Source organism: Pavona decussata, unplaced genomic scaffold (genome assembly GCF_977016875.1).
Source record: "Pavona decussata unplaced genomic scaffold, jaPavDecu1.1 SCAFFOLD_214, whole genome shotgun sequence".
Classification (NCBI taxonomy): Eukaryota; Metazoa; Cnidaria; class Anthozoa; order Scleractinia; family Agariciidae; genus Pavona; species Pavona decussata.
Genome location: NW_028145619.1, coordinates 2076698 through 2096432, shown reverse-complemented (window position 1 = coordinate 2096432; position 19735 = coordinate 2076698). Strand labels below are relative to the sequence as shown.

Below are 19735 nucleotides of genomic sequence, written 5' to 3'. Positions count from 1 at the left end.
GTATTGTTAGCCCTATTTGAAAAATGAAGAGTTTCGTACAATTCGTGTACATTTTAGGCGTTGTAATGGCATAAGTAAATTTGTTTATATACTGTACATGTATGTTCCAGTTTATAGGCAAATTGTTCTGTTGCACTGAGCTGCTACATTATAATTTTAAAAGTTGTGAAATTTGCGTGCAGTTAGTTTGATATAATGACTGGTGTTATTAAGAAAAAAAAAAAGAAGTGTATAGAGATTAAATCCACTGTCCAAATTTGAGTCCATTCCATTCTGTCTTTGTATCATTTCCCGTCCGGGGATCATTTGCGGTCAAATTTGGGCATCATTTCCCGTTCAGGGATCATTTGCGGGCCTGTATAGTTCTCTTATGTTGGCCCGTATGTGATGCTTCACATAATTCACATGACTAACATATCTTTCCAGTTTATACAACGTCCTGTCATATGACAATCATATGACCTGAAACCGAAGTAAAATTTACTGACTCATTTCCTCGGGGAACAACCTATTGCTTTCCGAGAATCACGCAAGGCCAGCCAAACGTCACCACTGTTTTACTGAACGGGGGCGGAAACCGAGAACGACATAACTTTGTTGGTAAATTAATGTAGTCTTCAACGGATTTCCCAGCTCTGGAGCTGTGATCTCACAGTTCGGGAACGAAGTTAGCGGTAGCCGGCTCACCAAAGCAAGTTTTCACATCACAGTAAGGTTAGTTTGAACTTGTGTACGAGAAAATGTGCACGTTTTCCCTTGATAACACTTCTGGTTCAAGCGAGAAGGCTTGTCGAGGAAAAATATTCAAAAAACAGAGCTTGCCTGTGTATAGAGTAGCATTTAGGTTTAAGCTTCCAGCGTCAGAGGCTTTATGAAAATTAGTGGAGTGGGTCTAATTTATTGAAACAGTATAGAAGAAAAATGGATAACGAAAAAACCGATGCGAAGTATTATCGACAGAAATTGCGTGACTGTGCGGAAAACAGTACAAAACAAACTTTACCTCACGCTTTCAGAAAAGAGATATTTTTGAGCGTTTTCGATGACAAAGGAAGTTTTCAATTATAACAGGTATTGGAATTCTTTGCTATCATTTAAAATAAAATAGATTAAAACGAGCGATGACAGTTTATTGTGCCGTCAAAGTAATTTTGAATATTGCAGTGTAAATTATATTGAAAGACAAACAGCAAAAGGTCAAAACCTTTCGTTGTTTGTCTTCTAATTAAACTTTCCAATTTCAGACTAAAAAGGATTTTCAAGGAGATGAAAAAAAAAAGCCATTTTAATAGCGTTTGATTCCCTAAAAGCCATGGATGGTCTTAGACGGATGAACTTTGATATAGTTGAATTTCCCCTTACAAACATTGCTTACATGTAGTTATTTGTACCGCATCACTTCGCCCACTGTACTTAATTTGGCCCAGTAATATCGAGGTTCTTATTAGCAACATATAATAACATTATCCCATACCTCGTAAATTCAACAAACGCCTCCTTTCGCACTGCCCAGCTGTTGCTCTGTCATAAATTCTCGCCAAATATAATACGACCACTCGAATCGACTCATCAGTTAAAGATGACAAAAGCAAATCACAATAATTGCCAAATATTTCTGTTTCAGGACTCCTACGATCACTTGTTATCCACTCAGAGGAACATTAAGAAGAGGTTTTTTATGGAAACTTCGGTAAGCAAGTTGTATTCTGGCGATAGAATTCACGTCCACTAGCCTATTCTTGGAAGTTTAATAACAGATTTTCTTAATCGGTCAAAAATAGACGAAATTGCAGGAACCGGGGTACAAGCTATTACTCTACACACTGTTTAATTTTTCTGGTTAAAATTGTTTAAAAAAATTACGGAAGGAGTAAAACGCGAGCAAAACGCAAACCGTGCATGGAGTTATCCTGCTTAGTAAAACTCAAGGAGTGTCGGGGAAACGTCTTTTCTTTCTCCTGTATAAACCTTATTCCAAAGTGGCTACTATTTCAATATTCTTTTGTTGGTATTCAAATTAGCCATTCTTACCTCGTTCTTAAGCTTAAATATCAAAAGAATATTTTATCTTGAACGAGGCAAGAAGGGCTAATTTGAATGCAAACGAAAGAATATTAAAATGGAAGCCATTTTGGAATAAGGCTTATTTCTCCAAAACGTCGTCATAATAATAAGCTTTATTCAGCCATCTTAAAATTAATATAAAATGGATTTACATATTGTTAGACTTAAGTTAAAAGAAATACAATTCAATCATAAACAAAGGAGCCTTGCGGCCCGCGCCATAATATAGTTTGCATGTCTTTGGTTTCCAAACCTGGGTATTGCAACTGGGCTGGTACCGATCTAAAGTAATCAATAGCCTTTGTTAATCTTTTTGTTCTTTCCCAAGGGTGAATGAGGCGAAAAGAAAATAGCGTACTGGTCTTTATTCTTCAATTTTTTTTTTGCAATCTTAACATACACAAAAATATTTCTTAAACAGAAGTTTTTATTGACTCTTGATTCATAGGGTTTTTAGCCCGAACTCCCAGCATTCATGGCGCAGAGTCAAATTAAAGCTGCAAGTGAAAATGACGTCACACCAGCTGGTGAGGAGACATTGGATTTTGATGACGGCACTTTAAGAGGTGAGAAGAAAAGTTTGATTCTTTTTACCAGAATATTTAAAAGCAACAAAATTCGAATATCCTTTCCTGGTGTGGCTAACTATAAGGCTGGAGCGACTCGTGCCAGTTCACTGCGTTTTGAAAGTACGTGCAAGAATTTATCCAAGGGTCAATTTAACAAAACGTTTACAATTGTGTTAAGCTGCGCCGTTCGTTTCTTACACAGGTGCACTAAAAGAAACTCAAAGAAAAGTGTCGTTCACAACGAAACGCCGTTGCCCTGCAGGCAATCTACTTATACATTATCTTTTTAATTTGCTTCATTTTAGCAAGAGCAGAGGTTTGCAAAAATGAGGGTAATAACAGTTACAGACAGAAAGATTTCAACAACGCCATCTACTTCTACACGGAAGGAATTAAAGTAAACTGCAAGGATGAGGAACTGAAAGCCCAACTGTACAGCAACAGAGCAAAAGCTTATTTTTGTTTGGGTGAGAAGTTTTTGTTAACTTTAAATTGGTTTATCAAAATACAATGGGTTCTTCAATTGAACCCGCATCAATATGCTAGCTTTCTCCTCATACTTTATTCTTTCACAGGAAACTATACTGATTCCTTGATTGATGCGAAAGTTGCCTGTTCCTTACAGCCATCTTATTTGAAAGCGATCTTCAGAGGTAGGAGTTACTTAAATACAAAATCATTATGTAAACATTTAAAATATCTACAGTAAAATAATGATTTCACAAACGATAAGAATGCAAAGACGGTCAATATCACTAGTTTTATTGGGACGGGGATAACGTTACAGTGACATATATTTCGGAATTGCTACACCGCTAAAATGTTAGATCCGTTTAAAAAATATGTTTCGTAGTTTCCTATGTAGATAAGGGAATGGTCTATCTCATTTAAAAGGCGCTGTTTTCATGAATGTTGCACACAAGTAATTTAGTGTTTTTACCTCAACTTCTCAAACTCATTAATAATTCATAAAGAAAAAACAAAGGAAATCACTACCGTGAAGGAGGTTGATAATGATAATGATAATGATAATCATAATAGTAATCATAATTGTCATAATTATACTAATAGGATACATATATTGCGCAGTAGTTTTATGCAAATAGAATAGGTTGTTTATTCAGTTCACATGGTCGCTAATTTAGATTAGAGAAAATTAGGTGCCCAAATTCAGATATCTCTGTGGTACTCCACGTCGAACGTACTTGAGATGGCGTGGAATATGGATTTTGAGCCTTTATTGAAATTTATTGGGTATTTCCCAGACTACCTTTCGGCATTGTCGCGTACACTTTTACGCTTTCTATCGGACAACCTTTGTCGAAACAGCTGTAAACACCAATGAAATACAAGGTGAGCTTTCGCCCGAAAACATGATAGCTTTACACGTGAAAATAACATGTTATCTTCACACGTGAAAAGATCACCGTTGCTATGATTAAATAATAAATCGTGCTTTTGTAATGATTTTGTAATGATTTGTAACAATTTGATGAACAGTTGAAAAAAAAGGAGGTATTGGTGTTGCATGATATGGTCTCTTAATTACATGTTAGTCGCTAACCGACAAATTAATAATAATTGAAATGTGTGGGTCAGGGAAAAAGAAACTTCTGTATCATTCAAACTGCATTTTAATAGTAAGGAAAGATAGCAGTTTTTGTGGCAGAAAAATATAGCAAATTTGTTTTAGAGACCTCAGTAACATGACCTTTTAGAGGTTGCTCTATGCGCAAGAATTCAGTAGAAATATTCCCGTTGGTGTAATCAGAGCATATTTATTTTGAGGAAGGGTACTTACTGTCAATTTTGGAATGTTTTTGTCCAAACACTATCAACATCCTTGATATCCTTTTGTTTCCTCTGAACTTACCGATTGTAAATAAACACTGCTCATTGCAAAGTAACAAGGAACGATTGTTTGGAAACGTAATATTAAAAAGAGGTTCTTACTTATGTAATTCTTCAATGGGCATTTAGCCTTCTTAAATAAGCCAAGAATTATGCCGAATTTAACGTTTTCTTTTTATTAGGAGCAAGTGCATGTGCTCAGCTGAATCAGTTTGAGGAAGCCATCACGTGGTGTGAAAAGGGATTGGCAGTATCCTTCACTACAGATGCTTCAATGGAAAATATTTGTCATGTTCACACTTAACGATAGTCTTTCGTGCCTTTGTGTGCGTACCTTCTTGCTAAAGTCTTATTACAAAAAGTAAATTATTTAGTTTTCTTGATAATTCAGTCCAATTTCGCTGTTGACTTTAAATTTCCATGAATAAAATAAAGGTACAAAGTGAAAGAATCATAAAAGAAAAACAGGCAAAAAGTTTAAAGAATGTGTAAGCTTTTATTTCTTTTCCAACATGCGTGTTTTAAATCTTGACCAATGTAAGATTGACAAGAATAACCAGAAATTGGCGGAACTAAGGAGGACGTCCGTCAATGAATACAACAAGCTGCGAGATACAAACGGAGGGGAAGATGCAGGTGAATATAATGTCTTATAAGCTATTATGGAAACACTGGACATTGATGGAGACACATTAAGATGTCAAAAAGTTTGTGAATTTTTCTAAAGGCGCGCGTATCAAACTAGAAAGACTTACGAAAATTCAGAGTCCATGCAGTGCAGTTTCTTAAAGCTTTCTTCTTCTTTCAAACGGAGACGGTATAATGGTAAATTTTTCGCACTGGAATTTTGGTGCTAGAATGTCTTTGTTGGTAACTTGAATTTCATAAAATGATGTTCAATGGCTTGACTTTGCATCTATTTATTAGAATATGAAAGCAAACCTCTGGGTTAAGCTGAATTGGTCGAGTGCAATCGAATTTATGACCGATTTGACTTGGATGAATTGAAATGACTATCACACGACCAAAGAATAATAATAATAATAATAATAATAATAATAATAATAATAATAATAATAATAATAATAATGATGATGATGATGATGATGATGATGATGATGTTAATAATAATAATAATAATAATAATAATAATAATAATAATAATAATAATAATAATCTTTTATTTGTGCTTTTTGTCAATGTACATGGTTGATTCTTACAACCTTGTAGTGGTGATATATATAGAATTAAATTAATTATTAGTTAAAATAACGTGTAAGCAGGGAAGCTAAATGAACCATTTGGTTATCTTGTTAGCTCACTGGCTAATTTAGGTTCTAGATAGCAGGCCAAAAAAAAAAAAAATGAAAAAGCAAAAGGAAGGAAGAACTTATTAATTGTAAAATGTTAACATATGTTACGAGGTCATCATAAAAGAACACTAGTTCATTCGTTGTTCTGTCAGTAAGTAACGTATAATAAAAGTTTCGGAAAAGCAAACATACTTTGTATTAGTTTTTTTAAAGGAGTTGGAAGGTCTTTCCAAATATCAGTTGCCATGAGGGAGATTAATGAATGATACTAGGAGGCATGAAATGGGAACATTTTTGCCATAAGCAAATCAACAAAACTCAAAACTTACAAATCGGTAGTCTAAAACGCCAAAACCATAAACAGAAATGTTTTACATGAATACTTCCCCCCAAGACATTTGTTTTTATGAGTATTTCTCTCACCTAGTTTATCACTTTAAATAAGTTTTGGACAATTTTTCTGTCTACTGACAGAAGCTTTAGTATTATATTGTTTAAAAAAATATACTTTTTCGTCCCAAGTGTTATCTATAAGAAATGGGAGTGGCGAGAGACGCTAGGAGGAAGAATTATCCGTGCATCTCACTTTTGAGTGCATAGTGACTTCCCTTTCTCCATGTCTCACGCCAGCGAGCGAGCGGCATATTGAATTAACATGCTGACACGAATTTTAGGCTATTCTGATAACAATATTTGTTTGCTGATAGACTTATGTAAACAATGTCGACTTGTATAGATCTGATTTGATGCCTGTTCAAAGTACCGGGGTCTTTATAAGGTAAAGGAATTAGGTGTAAAAGGATAACACATGTACACAAAAATATACCAGAGAAGTGCGTTCAGCTTATTTTTATAGCAGCTAAATTACTGTGAATAACAAATTCATCATCGAGGAAAGCAGTACGACTCTCACCAGTGTTCTTAGTCTTTAAGATTTTTAGAGGTCAACGTATAAATTGAACAATTAGTCCTGTTCAAAGCTAGCTGAAGTTGTTTCTTGGTTACCCTAAGTACAACTCCTCGGCCGCACTTGTAAATAGCCAGCTGGTCTGCCTCCTGCCAGTTGAGATTTTTAACCAAGTTATTTTCAATTTAAATTATTTCTTTGTGAAGTTGAATGCTCGGCCCCACTGGCACTTGTGCTGTAAAGACTGCTGAGGGTAAATAAATGTTGTTTACTTTATTTTTTTATTACAAGCATTTCATCTTGCTCTTCGATCTATCTGAATAACTAGGAAAACTACTACTGTCCATTTAGGTCGATATTTGGAGGCCCTTGCGCATTCAATCGCAGACTCATAACACAGACGACGGAAAGTATATTGTAGACCCAAAAACGCAGGGTACAATTTGTTTTCGAAAACTAACAAGTGAATGCCAATTTTATAATAAGGAACAAGAACGACTCAAACTTTATCAAAGGTGTCTTCTTCTTTAGATTTTGGCTAAATTTTTCTAGTTCTGCAGGAACTCGAAAAGGTACGCAGTTGTTCGCGTATCATTTGGTTTTCGTAAACAAAAACGCTATCTTCCAAACTACCGGGGTTGGCCTGTGGACCATTATTTGACCTGAGGGAAAGGCGAAGGGAAAGATCCTGTAAACATACGTAAGTCACTTTACTTGATCCTAGAAATAGCACAAATAAGCAATCGACAGAGGCCGACTTTAACGCTGGTTATGAAATACCCAAACGTCTTTTAAAAAACAAAACTGGCTAAAAATATTGTCAGAACAAGAAACGTTATTTTCAACAAGATTCTCGTGATCAGAGTGTAGTTTTATATTCCAATGATGATGTTGCTCTTCGGTTCTTTGTGGAGGAAGCAAGGATAGCCACTGCTGACAGCCAAAGAAGCAACCTAGGACAACGCTGGGATAGCTCAGTTGATAGAGCACTGCACCGTCATCGCAGAGGTCATGGGTTCGAATCCTGTTCAAGCCTGAATTTTTTTTCAGGTTTATCTCTTCGCAGCTGCTTAAGTTGCATACTAACTGCGAGGATCTTTCTTCTATTTGATCTTTCATCTGCAGTTCAAAATATATCTTTCAAATATTTATATTCATTTATCCTCTTGTGTTGTTAAGAGTGATGGAATTGAATGTTGTGTGTTGTTAAATTATGTTTCATCTAGTTGTTATACTTCTGTCAAGTTGTTGGAGATGTTAGGAAAATGACCAACGGATATTAAGGCCAAACAAGTTGACATGTTTAAAGCAAGGAGAACACCGTATCCTGGAAAACCCCCGGTGCGAAAATTGACGAAAATCTACTCTCATTAAAGCCCACCACAAGGACAGTGAGTTTGTTATGGCTTCCAGGTTTTTCTGGTCGCTGGGTTGTACTTTCGGATGAAACTGACACTAGGCAACTAATTGGCAACCAATGAGAAGCTGTAGCAGGGCAACCACTCTCCACTCCCTTCTAATGAGCAAGGAGATCTTTGTAGACTAAAAAATCTGACGAGGAAGATGGAACGGACATGAGTGGAAGTCATCCAAGGGCAAAAAGCTGAAGGTGTTGTGGACGCAGCTGACACCCAGCACAGGGAGTTTATTCCTAGGGCCTTCGTTGCACAAATATTTGTGCAATCTGCTTTTAAGTTGCCGTAGCATCCCGTAGCAGTTGTGGAAGAACTCTCTGACAAGCGCGTGATACCTTACGGCTTAATCAGATGCCAGGAGAACATCCAAACATTAAGACATTACGATTTAAAAGAGCCTCGTTTGACCTTGCACCATCTCCTTTTCGTCAGCTGGGTGGTGTAAACGATTACCCCTTGTACACGTAGGAAGAACCGAAACCTCATGAAGTAGCTGAACTATGTAAATGCCTCTACGCGAATGACCAGATAAGTCGTGGGGTGACATTGAAAAGGCAAGGGACCTGAAACGCCAATCTTTTTGAGTTTTTTAAGGGCGCAACCTTCACACTAGAGGTGGCAGTCATATGTGCCTGTGCTTGAAGGCATCCCTCTACTACCGGAGGATAAGGAGAGTGCTTATGTAAAGCAGCGACTAAGGGCAAACCACATAGTTGAATCAAGTCTCCTTGTACTGGGAGGGAGCAAAGAACTTTGATGAGATTATTATCTCCTTTTCCGAGTGAGACGCAGACCAACTAAGAGGGTTGTGTCCTTCACAAAGGAGAACATGCTCTGAAGGACATACTCGTGCGAGCAAAATTCTGATAAGACTGAAACATGCACCAGGGAGTCGTACAGACTGGTCGCCCTTTTTAACACCAGGATTCATCCCACAAACCTCCCAGACACTAGCAAACACCTGTACACCAAGACGTTAGTGCATTATGAACTGTGAACACATTTTCGCCCTCCATATATTAGTTGGGTTGAGAACGACAAGTGTGAGAAGACCACGTTGGGTCCCGAGCCTGTGAAAGTTTGCAAAGCGAACCATGTCATAATGCTTTGCTTGAAAACGTTTTCAAGCCATAGCAAAAATATAAACACCACCTGATAACCCCCCAGTTATTCGGAGGCAGAGAGCACACCCATCTTAGGTCGTTGCATTTTGATTATGTTGGGACGATCAAATACAGAAAACATGGGATGGAAAGTTGAAGGCAAAGCATACATTGTGATCTATACCATGGTTCCCAGTTCCGTTGGCAATGAAAGGATGACCAGAGAAGATGTATCTGGATCATGGATCAACGTCCATCTACTGGAGCCGCATGGTGGTTCAAGAAAGTCATGTGTGAAGAAAAGTTGAACCAGTTCACAATAAAACAAGGTGGCGCGAAACACGTTACGGTCGCTGTTGACATTGAAAATTCTTCGTTCGCGAAGTTCCATATTGCAGAATGTTCTCATCTTTTACAGAATCGACGACTGCTTAAGTGGAAAAGTTCTCTCCAAAAGTACACTTGTTACAGAATGGGAACTTGCAGATGAGACAGACGTATTTTGTCGAATCAAAACACGATCTACTGGTGTCTTCGTCGTCCTTTGACGCGGGATTTGAGAAGTGGAACTTCTTTCTCCAAGACGCCATTTTTCTCGTCTCCAGAGTTAGTCGTTTTTCATCAAAAAACGGACATGATCATCGATAAATCTTCCCGCAAACAAGGCTGAATATATATATATATATATATATATATATATATATATATATATATATATATTCTATTCTATTATATTATATTATATATTCTATTCTATTCTATTCTATTATATATTCTATTCTATTATATATAGGGTCAATAAAGGTTTCAATAACAGATGTAGTCCATTCTCCTTTGTTCAATATATATATATATATATATATATATATATATATATATATATATATATATATATATACATATATATATATATATATATTATCATACAATTTTTCACTTATGAATTTAGTTCGTCTCGTGAGAAGATTGTTTGTCTCGTTTGTCTCGAGACGATCCTCACACGTTCTTTCCGCCTGAAGCAGACGGAGAAGGCGTGTTGCTAGATCCAAACTCATTTAGACGAACTTACCTGAGACAGATGTCGAACTTATAATGAACTAAATGCGCTCAGTTTGGTTCGTCTCATGAAAAGTTCGACGTTTGACCTAGGCCTCAGACTAGATATTCTGACGATGAGTTTTGTTGGGCTTATAAAATGAAGGGATTCCCCGACAATTTTTATGCCAATTAATTGCAGGTTGTTTTCTTGTTCTTTTTATATTTCCCTGTGTTGAAAAGTAAAAACGTCACGATCTTCACTAATTTCTTTTAACCGCAAACTGTCATAAATTTAAACCAATTAATCTAGCACTAGATTCCACCTCCAATATTTAGGTCGACCGGGGTTTTCTTTCGTCATAATTATAAAGTTTACTTTCTCCACATTATTCTGTTAAAACACCATTGATAACGTTTTGCCTTAGATAAGAAACAAGTGATAAATCTTTTTAGCACCAATTGACATATAACTTTGGAGTCCAAATTTCACCCTCATATTTTCATTGAAGTTGTGGACATTATCACGCTTTTTAGTGACGTTTTTAGCATCTCCCTTGGCTCTTGTCTGTTACATTAATTAAAGGTGTCGGGCCACTGTTTACAGTGCAAAGGACGGGATTTCGATAAAACATTCTTCGACTCGAGGCCCTTTGGGTGATTCAAACTGATTTACTGAATCAATTTTTATAAAAATCTGAAAAAGTGGCATTTAAAAGCAAAAATTTGCAACAAAAATACAAACAAAAAGCTCCCAAATTATAGCCTATTCTTGTAAATCTGTTTTAAACACAATGGAGACCTTAGTTTTCTAATTACGTTTCACCTAATTTACCTAATTAAGTTTTCACATAATCAAAAACAAAATTCCTAAAAAAACCATGTTATGTTGAATTGCGTCACTAGTTCAAATTTGATAAACGAGCCTGCCAAATTTTCACGAAAAGAAGACAGGATTGGGAAGACTATCTACAGCCTGTATGACTTCTTACAATATGAGCGAGGTTGGCCTGTCGACTTATACAACCACTAGATCATGTAGCCCTTAAAAGTATTGAATAGAACCTTGTGCGTGTTCGTAAATAGATCTTTCCGGGAAAGTAACTGAGTGAGAAATGCCTTACTAGTTTCTACACAAGATAACATCTGAACTTTCCTAACTTTTATAGGGGTATTTTACAGTATAGGCCACACCTTCATCTTTCAAGTTTTTATTTCCTGTACATTAGGTAGAAACAAGTGCTGAATCTTTTTAGTATCGATTGACGGCTAACATTTTTTGAAGGTTTACACATTATCACGCTTTTAAGTGACATTTTAATCATCTCCCCTGAAGGATGTGTGAAAAAGCTTTAAAACCTTTTCGTAAAATAAGTATTTTCTTCTATTTATATTTCTACAGACTTCGCTACATTCTTAGAAAAAGCCATGACGAAACCTTATTTTGGAGGCGATAGATCCGGAGAAGGCGGGGCCTATGGCAACCTCTGCATCGCCTATAGAAATGTGGCCAACTTCCGAAAGGCCATAGAGTACGATGAAAAGAATCTGAAAATAGCAAAAGAAGTAGGCGAAAGATCCGGAGAAGGTAAGGCCTATGGAAACCTTGGAAACGCTTATGTGAGCCTGGGCAACTTCAAAAAGGCCATTAAGTACCATGAAAAGGATCTGACAATTGCAAAAGAGGTAGGCGATAGACTCGGAGATGGTATGACCTATGGCAACCTTGGAAACGCTTATCAGAGCCTGGGCAACTTCAAAAAGGCCATTAAGTACGATGAAAAGAATCTGAAAATAGCAAAAGAAGTAGGCGAAAGATCCGGAGAAGGTAAGGCCTATGGAAACCTTGGAAACGCTTATGTGAGCCTGGGCAACTTCAAAAAGGCCATTAAGTACCATGAAAAGGATCTGACAATTGCAAAAGAGGTAGGCGATAGACTCGGAGATGGTACGACCTATGGCAACCTTGGCAACGCTTATCAGAGCCTGGGCAACTTCCAAAAGGCTAAAGAGTGCCATGAAAGAAATCTGAAAATGGCAAAAGAAGTAGGCGATAGATCCGGAGAGGGTGAGGCCTATGGGAACCTTGGCATCGCTTATGAGAGCCTGGAAAACTTCCAAAAGGCCATTGAGTACCATGAAAAGGACCTGAAAATGCCAAAGGAAGTAAGCGATAGATCCGGAGAAGGTATGACCTATGGCAACCTTGGCAACGCTTATGAAAACCAGGGCAACTTCCAAAACGCCATTGAGTACCATAAAAAGGATGTGAAAATGGCAAAAGAAGTAGGCGATAGATCCGGAGAGGGTGGGGCCTATGGCAACCTTGGCAACGCTAATAAAAGCCTGGACAACTTCCAAAAGGCCATAGAGTACCATGAAAAGCATCTGAAAATAGCAAAAGAAGTAGACTATAGATACAGAGATGGTGGGGCCTATAGCAACCTTGGCAACGCTTATCAGGGAATGGGAAATTTCAACAAAGCCATCGAGTACCATCAAAAGGAACTGAAAATAGCAAAAGAAGAAGTAGGCGAAAGATCCGGAGAAGGTAGGGCCTATGGAAACCTTGGAAAAGCTTTTCAGAGCCTGGGCAACTTCCAAAAGGCCATTGAGCACCATGGAAAGCATCTGAAGATTGCAAAAGAAGTAGGCGATAGATCCAGGGACGGTGGGGCCTATGGCAAGCTTGGCATCGCTTATCAGAGCCTGGGCAACTTCCAAAAGGCCATAGAGTACCATGAAAAGAATCTGAAAATTGCAAAAGAAGTAAACGATGGATCCGGAGAAGGTAGAGCCTATGGCAACCTTAGCATCGCTTATCAGAGTCTGGGAAACTTCCAACAGGCCAAAGAATACTATGAAAAGGATCTGAAAATGGCAAAAGAAGTAGGCGATAGATTCGGAGAAGGTATGACCAATGGCAACCTTGGCAACGCTTATCAGAGCCTGGGGAACTTCCAAAAGGCCATAGAGTACCATGAAAAGCATCTGAGAATGGCAATAGAAGTAGGCGATAGATCCGGAGAAGGTAAGGCCTATGGCAACCTTGGCATCGTTTATCGGAGTCTGGGGAACTTCCAAAAGGCCATAGAGTACCATGAAAAGCAACTGAAAATAGCAAAAGAAGTAGGCGATAGATCTGGAGAAGGTAGGGCCTATGGCAACCTTGGCATCGCTTATCGGAGGATGGGCAACTTTCAAAAGGCCATAGAGTACCATGAAAAGCAACTGAAAATAGCAAAAGAAGTAGGCGATAGATCCGGAGAAGGTAGGGCCTATGGCAACCTTGGCAACGCTTATCAGGGCCTGAGCAACTTCGAAAAAGCTGAAGAATACCATGAAAAAGAGCTAAAAATGGCAAAAGAAGTAAGCGATAGATCTGGAGAAGGTAGGGCCTATTGCAACCTTGGCAACGCTTATCAGAGCGTGGGCAACTTCAAAAAGGCCATAGATTACCATGAGAAGTATCTGAAAATGGTAAAAGAAGTAGGCGATAGATCCGGAGAAGGTAGGGCCTATGGCAACCTTGGCATCGGTTATGAGAGTCTGGGGAACTTCCAAAAGGCCATAGAGTACTATGAAAAGGATCTGAAAATGGCAAAAGAAGTAGGCGATAGATCCAGAGAAGGTAGGGCCTATGGCAGCCTTGGCATCGCTTATCGGAGGATGGGCAACTTTCAAAAGGCCATAGAATACCATGAAAAGAATCTGAAAACAGCAAAAGAAGTAGGCGATAGATCCGGAGAAGGTAGGGCCTATGGCAACATTGGCAACGCTTATCAGAGCCTGAGCAACTTCGAAAAGGCTAAAGAGTACCATGAAAAGGAGCTGAAAATGGCAATAGAAGTAGGCGATAGATCCGGAGAGGGTGGGGCCTATGGCAACCTTGGTAACGCTTATCAGAGCGTAGGCAACCTCCAAAAGGCCGTAGAGTATCATGAAAAGCATCTGAAAATTGAAAAAGAAGTAGGCGATAGATCCGAAGAAGGTTGGGCCTATGGCAACCTTGGCATCGCTTATCGGAGGATGGGCAACTTTCAAAAGGCTAAAGAGTACCATGAAAAGGAGCTGAAAATGGCAATAGAAGTGGGCGATAGATCCGGAGAGGGTGGGGCCTATGGCAAACTTGGCATCGCTTATCAGAGCGTGGGCAACTTCAAAAAGGCCATAGAGTACCATGAAAAGGATCTGAAAATGGCAAAAGAAGTAGGCGATAGATCCAGAGAAGGTGGGGTCTATGGGAACCTTGGTATTGCTTATCAGAGCTTGGGCAACCTCAAAAAGGCCATACAGTACCATGAAAAGCATCTGAAAATAGCAAAAGAAGTAGGCGATAGATCCAGAGAAGGTAGGGCCTATGGCAACCTTGGCATCGCTTATCGGAGGATGGGCAACTTTCAAAAGGCCATAGAGTTCCATGAAAAGAATCTGAAAATAGCAAAAGAAGTAAGCGATAGATCCGAAGAAGGTAGGGCCTATGGCGACCTTGGCAACGCTTATCAAAGCCTTAGCAACTTCGAAAAGGCTAAAGAGTACCATGAAAAGGAGCTGAAAATGGCAATAGAAGTAGGCGATAGATCCGGAGAAGGTAGGGCCTATAGCAACCTTGGCAACGCTAATAAAGGCCTGGGCAACTTCCAAAAGGCCATAGAGTACCATGAAAAGAATCTGAAAATAGAAAAAGAGGTAGGCGATAGATACCGAGAAGGTGGGGCGTATGTTAACCTTGGCACAGCTTATCAGAACCTGGGCAACTTCCAAAAGGCCATAGAGTACCATGAAAAGGGTCTGAAAATGGCAAAAGAAGTAGGCGATAGATCTGGCGAAGGTATGGCCTATGGCAACCTTGGCATCGATTATTATAACCTGGGCAACTTTCAAAAGGCCATAGAGTACCTTGAAAAGGATCTGAAAATAGCAAAAGAAGTAGGCGATAGATCCAAAGAGGGTGGGGCCTATGGCAACCTTGGCATTGCTCATCAGAACCTGAGCAACTGCGAAAAGGCCATAGAATACCATGAAAAGCATCTGAAATTAGCAAAAGAAGTAAGCGATAGATCTGAAGAAGGTATGACCTATGGCAACCTTGGCGACGCCTACCAAGACCTGGGAAAGTTTCAGGAAGCTTTCGAATGTTATCAAGTTAGTGTAAATATACTTGATTTTGTCAGAGCTTCAATTACTCGTGAAGATGCTTTAAAAATAAGTTTTCGAGACCTTTATCGTGGTGCTTACAGTGGTCTTTGGCAAAGCCTATTGAAGCTGGGAAGAATTGATGAGTCCTTGTGTGCTGCTGAGCAAGGTCGAGCACAAACTTTAGCTGATGCCTTAAAAAGACACTATGGTTTGACAGAGCCCCCACAAGCGTCTCTTGAACCTAAGGAGACAATTTCTCACATCTCAAGCAAGTTATCTACGAAAACGGTTTTCTTGGGGCACAGGCGCAACAAAATCACTTTCTGGGTTATCAGCAAAAGCAGCAAAGTTCAGTTTCGAGAAAAGGAATTGGAAAAGGGAAGAGCGTGCGATGATGCAGTCACTGTCTTGTTAAATACCACTCTGAAGGAGATGGAAGTTGGAGTCCGCGTTAGATGTGAGAATCGTTCATTGGATGAGCTAAACAATCGTGATGTGGATGACAATGACGAGGAGGATGACGATAAACAAGGAGGGCCATCACAATGCACCATTAATGCGTTACAACCATTACATGATGCAATTATTAGCCCCATTGCAGACTTGTGTCAAGGTAACGAATTGATCATTGTGCCCGATGGTCCCCTTTGCCTGGCTCCATTTTCGGCACTTAGCACATCTATCCACATACGCACTGTACCCTCGTTGACCAGTTTAAGACTAATCACTGATTGCCCTGAGGACTGCAAAAGTGTGCAGGAGGCACTGCTTGTCGGAGACCCATATCTGGGGGATGTCAGAAAACCAAAGTTCAACGAACTGCCCTATGCCAAAGACGAAGTGGAGATGATAGGAGAAATTCTTAAGATTCCACCACTTACAGGAACAGAAGCAACCAAAGACGAGGTGTTGAAACGACTACCTTCAGCCTCTTTGGTTCATATTGCAGCTCATGGACGAAAGGAAACAGGAGAAATTGCTTTGGCGCCAAATCCTGGATGGGAAAAACATTACGAACGAAGTTCAAGATCCAAAGCAAGGAACAACGGTCCTAAAGAAGAGGACTACATCTTGAAGATGTCGGATGTCCAATCTGTTAAGCTGCGAGCAAAACTGGTTGTGCTTAGTTGCTGTCATAGTGGCAGAGGAGAGATCAAGTCTGAGGGTGTCGTCGGAATTGCTCGGGCTTTCTTGGCCGCTGGGGCTCGTTCTGTTCTGGCTTCACTTTGGGCAATTGAAGACCAGGCAACTTTGGAGTTCATGAAGAGTTTCTACCAACATCTTGGAAAGGGGAAAACGGCCAGTGTAGCTCTTCACCAGGCTATGAAGTATCTACGAGAGTCAGAGCAGTTCTGTGCTGTGAGGAACTGGGCTCCTTTTATACTAATTAGTGATGACATCCACTTGAATTGAAATGGTGCTTGAAAAATGTAAGTTTACTCTTATCCAAATGTTGTGGTTGTTGTTGTTTTGTGAAAGACAGTGTCTTTGTTTAATGTTTGGCTGTTAAAGTGCTCCTTACCCCCAAATTTGTTTTTCGCTTACATGAGATATCTTATAAGTTGCAGCATTTCTACGAAAAAAAATTGTTTGATTCGGTAAAAAGCCTCAATTATCGGTGCCCTGTTTTAAGTACGAAAAATCGGTAGAAAAAGACGCCATCTTGGTTCACGACCGAGTCATTGGGGACTTGGGACTAGTCGCTTTGTGACGTCAAAACAAGAACTCGCAGTTTCGTGCGAGCTCTGTTTGCTATATTTCTCTTGATGTGTCTCCTAAATGTTTGGAAGAATGCCAACCGTTTTCGTTGCCGGCGATGTAGTAACCAGAGAGAGGATTCAAAAAGTCTCGAATTTACAGAGTAGCTTTGAATAGCTAATATCTTCGAGAAAAAATATCGCCAGCTTTATCGTACCTTTTTTTGATGACGATAAACCAGAAGCGAAGAGACGGAGTATGGCAAAGCGGGAGCCTTCCGAGTACTCCGTAATAAGCTGGGTTGGCAAATTTTAAACTGGTTGATTTTGAGTGAAAATATTACCTTACTAATTCAGCGTGTTTAAACTTGTCTTTTTTTGTGGAGGTGTTCACTGGCAAGAGTAGGTTGTGTGTTGAAGTAAGACTGTATTTTAACGTGGCTTACCTTGTGTTACCGATATTAGGATAAATCGAGTTCATACGCCTATTACAAACTTTTAAGAAAGCCAGCAAAGACCAGTTTCTGTGCGCCACCACAAAAATTTGTTAGAAACCCCTACAATGATAATGCAATGCTGGAGAAAGAGTCGAGAGCGGGTGCATGATAAAAGAGAGGCGATAGGACTCATAGGAGCCTGATGGTGATAAAAGATATTTTTTCAATCACACCAGTTACATTGTACATTTAGAAATATCCTAAAAATACAGGAACACTTGTCAGAAGAAATCGCTAAAAGCATCCTAGAGAATCGCATGACAGTTACCGACTGTCTTAGCTTTTAATATCTACCGGATGCGAGCTTACCCACAAAACAATGCTGATACATGTCAGCTCTAAGAACATAATACTTATCACTAGGCAACGGAGAAAAAAAAACTGCAAGAGGCCAAAGCTCTCGAAAGCATAGACAACAATGATGAATCTATGAAGACTCTCATATACGTGATCGAGATGAACGAACACCCTCCAATCTCACTGCAGATAAATAGCAAGCATGAAATCGCGAGTAACGAATTGCACGGATCCTATGTCTTCATTTATGACATATATTTAGCGCTGTCTCCTAAAGACGCGGGTCTATTGGCCTCTCTCATATACGTGATAAACGAACATCCTGCAGTCTCACTGTAAATAAACATGAAATCATGAGTTACAAAATCCACGGATCCCATGTTTTCATAGCAGTTATTAATGCGCTGTCTGAGTTAATCCGAGCTGGTACCGGTTAGCCTAAACAAATGCCACAGAGCTAGCATACCCAATGGTATATGAAAAACTTCTCCTAACGGTTCAGAATGATCATTAAGAAAACCTCTATTCAGTATATTTAAGTTTTTCCCTTCATGATCAAGATAAACATCATTAAGCAGAGCTAAGCCAGGCAGTGGTACCGTTGAGGGCTTCTTTACAAATCTATTTTCGAACTGCAGGAGTCGCGTTGGCCCGGCAACACTTTTCAGCTCAAAACAATCAACCGTCTACTGAAGTAGTATATTTTCTTTTGGGTTAGAGGTAGGATTACCAGTTAGTTTCTGGTAATCCTACCTCTAACCTAAAAGAAAATATACTACTTCAGTAGACGACAGCTTGTAAAAAGTAGTCTGGAAAAAAAAAAAAAAAAACTTTAAACGAATGAATGCAGGAATAGCCAGAGGGGACGCGAATTCATCGGTTGATTGTTTTAATACCTTGACATTAATTTTTCCTCCCTTGCACTACCGATGTCTACAGGAACAAAAGTCAGAATTTTAATTTCGAGGAATCTTTGAACAAAGCTTGAACTACCAGGGTAAACATCTGTGTCCATCACATGGCACGGGGCAATAATGTGATTTTTTTGTTTAGTTGATGTTTTCCATTCCTTCTCTTTTACAGACGCTAAGCAATCGAGTCAAGAGAAAACTTTGACAACATACATGGGAAGCTTCAGATACAGCGGTGCACACACGTTTGATAGCCCGTCTAATAATATGAGGGCTATAAATATTATTAATGAATTGAACTCTAAATATTCTTCGAACGTTTCTGTGTATTATAGGGATACTATTGATAATTTTTCGTATGAAATTACTGTAAGTCAAGGCTCCATTTAAACTTGCTTATCTAATTACATAAATCTAAATAAATATTTTCCGTATTGTACGTAGCCCAAGGCAATAGACAGATTTAGATTTACGTTTAAGAGCCGTTGTCAGTAACTTTCGAGAATCCGGCGACAGAAGCGAAAATTCGAATTTTTTTTTATTTGCCCCAAAAGACCCTTTTGGTGAACTATTTTCAAAAATAATATTCAAAAGTTCCAGCCAATTTTTTTTTCGGCAAAAATTAGGAAAGTTCGAAATCGGCCTCAACGTCACCGATGGCCCGATTGAAATTATGCAAATTAGTACATTTTCAAAACTCTCGTTCAAGACAAGGCAACGTTTTCTCGAGTTGACACTTTCACAATCGTTTTTACATCCCTTTTGCTTGCTTCCAAACTATATTTTATCTCGACCTGAACATTCTTTCATTTGAAGTTAGCAACGTAAAGAATACAATGTTTACTATTTCTTAGATAGAGTGATTTTAGCCATATTTCAGATGACCATATCATCGGGGGTATACGAATATACTGGTAATGAAATAACTTTTTTGAAC

General features: G+C 38.9%; 1 protein-coding gene across 2 annotated transcripts; it reads left to right on the top strand.

Moving 5' to 3' along the window:
* The first annotated feature begins 450 nt into the window (after nt 1-450).
* LOC146460204 (uncharacterized) lies at nt 451-19013 on the top strand. Of its 2 annotated transcripts, XM_085088549.1 has the most exons (9): nt 451-714; nt 1625-1690; nt 2513-2630; nt 2939-3100; nt 3209-3286; nt 4667-4734; nt 5027-5120; nt 11660-12205; nt 12446-17275. In XM_085088549.1, the coding sequence occupies exons 3-9, from the start codon at nt 2540-2542 to the stop codon at nt 16807-16809; spliced, it is 5403 nt and encodes a 1800-aa protein (XP_084944675.1). In that variant the 5' UTR covers nt 451-714; nt 1625-1690; nt 2513-2539; the 3' UTR covers nt 16810-17275. The 2 variants fall into 2 exon arrangements, with proteins under 2 accessions (XP_084944675.1, XP_084944674.1); XM_085088548.1 differs by lacking the exons at nt 451-714; nt 1625-1690; nt 2513-2630; ... (2 more) ...; nt 4667-4734; nt 5027-5120 and adding an exon at nt 18971-19013 and having other exon boundaries at nt 11953-16826.
* Nucleotides 19014-19735: the final 722 nt, after the last annotated feature.

Bases quoted from the DNA above. Each gene is read 5' to 3' on its own strand.
- LOC146460204 (XM_085088549.1), top strand. From the start codon at position 2,540: ATGGCGCAGAGTCAAATTAAAGCTGCAAGTGAAAATGACGTCACACCA. The intron at 2,631-2,938 runs GTGAGAAGAAAA...GCTTCATTTTAG, and splicing joins TGATGACGGCACTTTAAGAG to CAAGAGCAGAGGTTTGCAAA. The intron at 12,206-12,445 runs GTACGACCTATG...GATCCGGAGAAG, and splicing joins AGGCGATAGACTCGGAGATG to GTATGACCTATGGCAACCTT.